This window comes from Glandiceps talaboti, chromosome 2 (genome assembly GCF_964340395.1).
Source record: "Glandiceps talaboti chromosome 2, keGlaTala1.1, whole genome shotgun sequence".
Classification (NCBI taxonomy): Eukaryota; Metazoa; Hemichordata; class Enteropneusta; family Spengelidae; genus Glandiceps; species Glandiceps talaboti.
In genome coordinates this window covers 20,074,274-20,083,427 of record NC_135550.1, presented here as the reverse complement: position 1 = coordinate 20,083,427, position 9,154 = coordinate 20,074,274, and the positions used below count along the sequence as shown (strand labels likewise).

At 35.9% G+C, this 9,154-nt stretch overlaps 1 protein-coding gene across 4 annotated transcripts; it reads right to left on the bottom strand.

Annotated features, from left to right (window-relative positions):
- LOC144449053 (HHIP-like protein 2) lies at positions 1-9,154 on the bottom strand. 4 transcript variants are annotated; one of them, XM_078139468.1, is made up of 8 exons: positions 8,111-9,154; positions 7,347-7,675; positions 5,611-5,740; positions 4,663-4,805; positions 3,904-3,985; positions 2,852-2,937; positions 1,435-1,515; positions 1-697 (listed from the first exon to the last, which is right to left on the bottom strand). In XM_078139468.1, the coding sequence occupies exons 1-8, from the start codon at positions 9,151-9,153 to the stop codon at positions 294-296; spliced, it is 2,298 nt and encodes a 765-aa protein (XP_077995594.1). In that variant the 5' UTR covers position 9,154; the 3' UTR covers positions 1-293. The 4 variants fall into 4 exon arrangements, with proteins under 4 accessions (XP_077995594.1, XP_077995601.1, XP_077995619.1 ...); XM_078139475.1 differs by having other exon boundaries at positions 1,435-1,512; XM_078139493.1 differs by having other exon boundaries at positions 570-697; positions 1,435-1,610.

Here is a 9,154-nt window from a genome sequence, read left to right as displayed (position 1 = left end):
TTATCTGGTACATACAAAATACTTAAAAATATTCTAATATCAAATTAATAATTTTAGGTAATGACTACTAATCAAAGTTAATATAAGCAAAATAGCACCATTAAAATGTAAAAAAGCCACATCGACAGTGATTGTCTTTGCATATCATGATTCTTTCTTAATTCGCCTGATGTAGTGTAATAGAGTCATTTTGGAATGTGAGTTAAAGAGGTATTAAATTTAACCTTAATACAATATCTAATCTTTTCTATTCTTAGTGTTCTTGTCAGAGGAAATCATAACGTCTATTCTCATCAATGAATTTTATGCAATTCAATGTGAAAATTTTGCAATACATAGTTAGTAAAATTCTTGTCACGCAATGTGTCACGAACAACTTCTACTGTAATATCTTTCGGACAATGAGGGCTGTATGATCTTGCTTTTATAGCCCACTTATCAGTCCATTTACGAGACACAGTGGTTTCAGTAACTATAAACTTCTTACGCTTAAAATCATACTTTCCAGCGATGAAATAAGAACGTCCAACTTTGAGTCGGGGACATTTGCAGTGAGTTGCTTTGTCTTGCACCCATAGATACATAGAGGTGTCAAAGTTTGCTATACTGCTATTAAGGCGATACACGGAATCAACATCAACTTTAATACGGCGTTCATGTCCGTACAGTTTTCTTCCGTACACCTTGATCTTAAAAGCTGTAAGGCAGAAAGAAAACAAGATATCAAATTACAGTAGAATTGAGTCAAAGAATGCATTGTACTTGACTTTGTAAAATGTGAATCAATGCTTGACTGGATAGAGCTACAAAGTTTGACTAACAGACAGACGTGATCAATCTGTTTGTTACAGCTGGTGTGAAAATGTCCAAAAAAAACCTAAATATTTAAATTTGTTCAGCATAGCATAATAATGTGTGGTCCACCATTCAGTGTCACTGAACAGAAGAGTGCTGTGGAATTTAATTCTTTGTATATGTAATTAATCCATTGATCAATTGATTGATTGATTGATTGATTGATTGATTGATTGATTGATTAATGTAATTCAAAGACACCAATGTCGTTATTCTTTGTACAATATGTTTTCTCACTATTTTAGTTCAGACACACCTTGATGATGAAAAAGCTAATTTTGATACAAAATTGATTCACTAAACCCGTCTACTGACTGAGTCTGTGACATGGCTATATTGTTTTCCCTTGTTATGTTAACTGTCTCAATTTGATAATGATATTAGAAAATATCACCAGGATTTGATTGGTCACAATGGGGAGACACTTTTCAATCATTCAAATGAAGTCATTGTAAATGTACACATGGATCACCGATAAACACTACAGCTACTGGTGGAAATAGTGATTTGGTGTAGCAGAGTCACACATTCTGACAGTACATAAGCTTATAATTCATTGCTTTGACCAGTTTTCCTTACCATAATCTGTGCTGCAAAACACCTGCCGATTCACTTTGATTCCGTATGTGGGGCACCTGGAATGACAAGGTACCTTCCCTGCTTGTGGAAGGGTAGCCAGATGAATATACTAGATACTATGAAACAAAGGCTGATACATGCAAGGGATGTTGTTGCTATTCGTGTGCTGCTAGCACCTATTATATGAAGTAGAAAAAGTCATGCCTGTGATTAAAGCCATCATGCAATTTTAATTACAGCACCATTATTCTCAGGAGAAGAGTTCAAATGTCATGTTTGCACTGAATTCTCATGAATGACATGGACTTTGTTGTTTAGAATGCAGACAAAAATGATTGCCATTCAACCAAATTGTATATACACTTTAAATATATGTAAATCATTTTGTTTATGAATTTCCACTAAATATGCATAAATTTGTCATATGATTTTCTACCTTTTTTTTTTACTAACATACAACTCTTTGTTTCTCATTCTACCTAATGGAGTTTTTTACACAATAATACACTGTCATGTAATCAAAATGGTACCAGCTAAGCTTACACCAAGTGCTGGTACATGTAACTCCTGACAACAGTGGTGCTTTTTGAGTTACTAAAATGTTAGTCCCTATACGTAACATCTTTGCTAAAATTCAGTCATAAGATCTTCATCTTTTGAAATCTTTTGGCTCAGATTCAATAAATCCGGTACAACTTGCATGAAACATCACTTCAGTGATGTGTGAATGTAAAGCCGTAGATTAATTAGTTGGGCAATGTAGCCCAATGTTTGATATCTGTCATCATGCTGCAGATGTAAAAATACCTGTAGACATATTATCATGTGTCAAATCTTCTCTTTCCTTGGTACACACTTTGTTGATCTAAAACTGCTGAAGGAATTTCCTTGCTTTGACACTTGTCTGTCTTGTATATTTGCCTTGTACATTCAACCACAGACAACCCACAGCTGTCTATGACCCAACGATAGAGTTAGCATAATATCAACATGGTTAATACATGGGACATTTTTCACAGGCTCTGTATACACTCAATAACAAATTTCCTTCACAAAACTTTCTTTCACAAAAACCATTGCCACATATTTTGCCTTTTTTTGAATAAAACTTACTATGGTGTTTGTCTTCTACTTTCTCATGTTCTGTTACATCCTTGGAAATCTCAGTAGCTACATTATGCACAGAAAGAAAACAATTAACTTGTGGACATTTGGAATGTCAAAATATGACATTCATGCAAGCTTAGGAAATATGTTAAAGAGTGCGCCAGATTATCAAAAATTTGCATTGCAACTTGCTTTAACAGTGAATCTAGATAAGTGTTAGTTGCTTTAGGGGGAGAAGGGAACATATATATGTTAGTATTTACAGTATTATTTAATATTGGATATCAGATGACAGAAGACAAAAATATACCTGCTTCACTTGGTGTAAAGTCAGTTGTAGCTCCGTCCCCCTTCACTTCACTTTCATCAACTGCACATTCTTCAGGGTTACCGCGTCTGTATTAGAAAAGTATTTTAAACGAACTAAGAAATTAATAATTAGCACAGCCAGGGTGATATCTAATTATGTATCACATGCCATGCATTACATTCAGGTGAGCACAAAACTAGTCAAAATTTAATCAAACAGTACATTATTTTTTACAAAAAGTGTCATGACTATTAGAGCAAATCAAGTTTTGTTATAGTTAGCTGTGCCTTGGTATGGTCCCTGCTTCTCTGCCAACCTAAAGAATAACGTATAATGCACTTTAGATTCTGTAAGATTATTGGTGTTGACAGCTTGATCCTTAGTAAATTCTACACTTGAATGGCAAATCTGCTGCTGAACTGACCCAATACCATTACTTATGAAAGTAAGTTACATTTAAAAGTCAAGTATGCGAGAAAAGTATAATGCAAAGCCAAGGCACTTTATACTCGTGTCCAGCATTCTCAATATCAGGAGTTTTAGATTTTACCATCTTGTAGACATGATAGAATCCTAAAGCTGAAAACTAATGGCATTAGATATTCATTCATTACAAGAGTAATCTGCCTGCTCAACACTGTCAGAAACAACTATTAAGTTGCTTTTACTTGTCACTTTATGATGTCACTAGTCTTTGGTTCTGATTTGCACTCTTGCTTCTCTGACATTAACTTTGTTTTTAAAACAAATAGTGTTGTACAGAAAATGGTCTGTTTTAATACAGATGTATCATATATCATCATTGTATTGTGTTGTGTTGTATTGTGTTGTATTCACATGTATTGCATTGCATTGCATCTTATCATATCATTTTGTATCAAATCGTATATCGTGTCATATCGTATCATATTCCAGTGCTTTGCATCATATTGTGTTGTGTTGTATTGTATCATATCACATTGCATCACACTGCATTGACAGAATATCATTTGCACCCTTAGTACCATATACACTTTACATATGTATATATGATGTATTATTAAACAGCTCACCTTGTTGGGTCCACTATTTTGAATACTTTACCACCATAATGTGTATTACTTTCATAGTCTGTAGATAACAAGTACACCTCTCCTGCAGAGACATAATGTGAATATTCCGTATTCTATTTCAACTTGACTTAATACTCTAAGAACCCCTCTTATCACACATTTCTCACTGGTATTTTTCTCTTACTGTCTCATTTGAAGAGAACTGTTGTGACCCCATTATTTTCTTGATAAGCTTTACAATTTACTCTACACTATTAACGAGAGTCCAAACGTCTGCCTCAGCACAGTGTGGGGGTCAGCTGTGCATGAAAGAATTCAGACACAATTCTAAATATTGTATTCCGTTACAGTCAGTAGTCTATGTTGCTAAGTAACCACATTCTGGTACTGCAAATCAGAATTTTAAAAAAAAATAATTGAATGGAAAGAAAATCACTCTTTGAACATAGATAATTTATCTAGATCTCTACAAAAAATACCGATAGGAAAACTTTTTCTCTACTAGAACTAAGATCTGTCCCAATATATTTGTCACTTGTCATATTTGCACACTAAACCTACAAAGGCAGAGGTAAGTATTAAGAGAGTCAAAAATGAACAGTTGCAAGGCAAAGTACTAGATATAGAACTTTGTTGATATTTTGGTAGATCTATCAGTTAATTTTTGACCCCTTTTGTTACCTGACTTTATGGTATTACACTGACTTCATGGTACATAACTCTGACTTTGACAAATATCATAATCCATACGACTCTCACCTGATTCATCCTCCCCAAATGATAATATTTTAGTTGGATATGAACCAGTCAATCCATTATTACAAACAGTATCATCTCCCATACAGATCTCAAGACTACTCCATGCCATGGTATCCTTGTCTTCTATCAACTTGAATAGTTTCCTAAGAGTGAAATTAGACAAATTGATTGTATAGTCTACGTTCATTTGTAATGAATTCAAAATTGATAAGTATCATCAATTCTTTATTCAACAATGCACAGAACATTTCTGAATATTTCAATATGACATCAATGCTAAAATAATTATGATTTAATATCTTTTAAAAAATGAAGTTGGTAAAACACTTTCCTTTAATTTCATTTGCTATGATGTATAACCATAGACCCTATGTGTAGGGTCAATGATATAACATGAGTGTTTAGTATGTATATTTATATGTACAGGGGTGAACAAATCATTTTGTGAACTGGTGGTCCCCAGACCAGTGCCTTAAAAAATCCTGTGGTCCTGCTGAAAGAATTAGTGGTCCCAGGTCCCACTAATGTGAAACATTAAATCATGCCTATGAATCTGTATATTCAGACGACTTTTTAACATAATTATTAACAGTAAGGTACTGGTCTGACAGACCAGATAAGGTAAAATTTGTGTGGTCCGCCCAAAAAAATCACAAGTCTCGGACCCAGGACCAGTGGATTTGTTCACCCCCGAATGTATATACATGTATGTATATGTACCTTTCAGCATGTTTTGTGATTTTAATCCTCATTCTCCCAACTAGTAATTACTTGTGTACAAACAATAACCCCTTGAGAGAAAGAGGAATAATATCTATATGAAAAGATATAAATATATTTTGTAATTATATAACCACTTCTGTGACATCATGAGTGGTATTTGTTGTAGGTGGCCTTTTACTTCAAACATCCCTGAATCTATCTTGATGCAAACAAAACAATACTTACCCATTGTGAAAGTCACCAAAGATGTAATGCCCATTCAGATTTGGTGACTGACAGCCTCGGTACACATAACCACCAGTGACTGATTTACCAACAGAGTGAGAATATGCATGGATGGGTAAAACGTCATTAACTAGTCAGAACAAAAAAATATACAGAAATGTTGACAATAATCATATACACATCACAAGAAACTAACACTTTAAACACTAACATATATTTTTTTGAAAACCCATCTTCTAGTGAAAAGGTACAGCTGTTTTTAATCCCTGTGGTGAGGTTTCAAAATCGTCAAATTATTCCAATGAGTCAAATTCATGTTAACTAGCTGTTTAATTCCATTCTACACTACACTGTATCAAATACCAACAACACTGTATTACAAACTGACAACATTTTATCCAAAAATGACTACTCTTTATCAGAAACTGATACACTGCATCAACTAAAATGTAAAAGTGCCCAGGTATGAGAATGCACACTTGAAGTAATTAACACACTTTGTTGTTTACACAATCCACACAGGTTTATATTGTGAAGGTCAGTTTCTGATACAATGTAGTCAAATGCAAAACAACTCCTTTAAGTATGTAGATGGATGATGATGTATCTCCCTAATACATCCATGGTATGAGAATGCACACTTGAAGTAGTTAACACACAATGTTGTTATTTCTTTTGGCACAGTTCACTGCTTTCTATCTCAAGAAAAGTTGGATGGACAAAACACACTATTGATTGATATGTAATCTAAAGTGAGTAGTGATCTCTCTTGTTTTTCAGCTGATACCATTATTAATGTATCACTCAATACCTATAGAAAAGAACCACTTTGTAGGAGTAGAAATAAACAGGTAGTAGCACATACACATGTTGGTGTTTTGTTATCACTCTGTGTCAAGAGAGGAAGTGTAACATTTCTTGACCTCTAACCTCCATCCTCATAGGACAATGAAAGTCTGGCGAAGTGCCAATACTTAATATACTCAAGTGCCACTTGAAAATTTGTCTCATGACTTGAAGATCTTTTTGTCCCAATAAAGAGCATTATACATTTAGGAAGGAGTCAAAAATGCTGTAATTTACTTTTATGAAGTGGGTACAGTTATTTCGAAATGGGCATCTAAAACATGTCATTTGCCTTGAAAGGGGTATGATGACTGGACGGTATTAGTTAAAGGTATGACAGTGCATATATGTAACACCCCCTCCAAAAATCGCAAGATGTCATTCATGTCAGGTGAACAGTATAACAGCATTTTGGTGGAACAACCCCCCCCCCCCAAAAAAAAAACCAAAAAAACAAACCCAACAACAACAACAACAACAACAACAACAACACACTTTGAGAAGGTATATCAATTACAAATAAAACAGGCTTTATTTGTAAGTTCCTTTCCCAGACCAAGACAAGTCATTAACTACAAGCATGACAACATTTGTGAATATCACCCTGCCCCGGTGCCTGTCAAAGGCAAAGCTGTACTAGTGGGTACTGATTACAGGCATGAGAGTTTAGATTTACAAATAACACTCCCCGAATAATCTACATATGATGGCATTGACTACAGGTATCACAGAATTTACATGTAACACCCCATCCCACCCCCTCATTACCAAAAGGTAATGATTACAGGTATAACAGCATTTATGAATAACACAACTCCCCCCTCCATCTCCCCAACTCCTAGACTTATCTGTTGTAACTTAAGACATACCAAGACATACTTAAGACATACCAAGAAAGTCTTCTCCACATAGATCAGGATCATAACAACTGAAACCTTCTTTTCCCCGCCATCCATAATTCCCTCCTTTTAGTATGATGTCAATCTCCTCAAAACGGTTCTGTCCAACATCACCACAGAATATCCTTCCTTCTCCTTCACCAGTGATGGGATCACCTCGATCCACTGAACACCGCCACATGTTGCGAGTACCATAAGCATAGGTTTCATTCTTTGCTAGTGGTACATCTATGAAGGGATTATCTGGTGGTATACCATACGGTAAATCATTCTCTTCCCTGTCTACATCAATTCGTAACACAGAACCAAGCAATGATTCCCTACAATGAAAAAATGTGACAAGTCAAATAAAGTGGCTTGTTCTGTGGGAAAGAATACTTTTCATTCCAACCCTCCACATTTACTACTAGTATATAACCACCATGTAAAATGGGTAGATGACATAAGGACTGAAATATGTTGGCAACAGTGGTTAATCATTGTTTTAATCGTTTTGTATTTTTGTTGTTGCCATGACACCCCCCCCCCCCGCCGCCGCCGCCGCCAAAGAACCTGACCAGTCCCTATATTCAGTGGCTTGAATACTTACATGGTAATATGTGACATGGTATGTAATTCAAAGTCTGTCCATACACTCTTCTGAATTCTGTATCTCTGTATCATCTAGAAAACATTTTCTACATACTTGTCCAGAAAAAAGTCCTAAAATAATACGCACATTTCTACATTTCCGAAGACGTATTAAATGCACTTACAAGTTTAAACCGTTTCCGATTTCACCAAAAGGATCGCCGCCTCTCCCTCCATCGCCAACAAAGAGATACATGAGACCATCTATCCCAAATAAAATTTGACCACCGTTGTGATTCGGCGCTGGTTCATCAATTTCCAAAAGTACACGTTCAAAATTTGGGTCTGCTTTGTTCATATCCGTTTCCATCACTTTCATTTCACTTATACGAATCATTTGCGTATTTCTTTGGTAGAGTGAATAATACACGAAAAAGCGACCATTATTTTTATAATTTGGGTGAAATGCAATACCTAGAAACCCACGCTCGTCTCCACGTCTAGCACTTGTCAAAATTGTATCCTCGATGTCTAGAAAAGGTTCGACGAATCTCGTACCGTTTCGTAAATACACGTATACCTTGCCTCTTTGTTCCGCCACGAATAGTCGGTGTGTACCATCACCTGCATGAACGGCTGCCAGCGGATTTCGTAGTCCGTTGGCGAATTCTTCCACGCAGAGGCAAGCAGCATCGGAATTACCATCCGCCACACGTAACTGGTAATCTAAATCAGTATTTGTTAGGATATCTGGGTAACAATAGTCAACATCTCCTATGGCAATTTCCTCACAGAATTTTTGTGGTGAAGCCTCTGCCAATGACAGTATAGTGGGATCATCAGTTAGTAGTTGAACAACGTGTGGACACTGAGTGGCAAATTCCAAACAGTAGTCCCGACACAGACCAGGTAAAGTAGTCCTTTTCTGTGTTGATTCAGCATCAAAGATGTGGGATGCGTACGGGGAACATTCTTGGCAAATTATAGCCTTTGCGTAATCCTGACAATTGTGCGAAAGTGAACTTGCAATTTCACGATACTCCTGGCGTATTTCTGCGTCACGCAATGACGTGCAACAACCAAAATCGGAATATTCATTGCAGAATGCAGAATTCTGTGACGGTCTGAAGGGTGGATAGTAATCTAGGCATTGTGGATGTGTCCAACTAAGTTGAATGACGTTGAGTCCTGTAAAAAAGTAAAATAGGAGTATGTTTGCTGTAGGCATT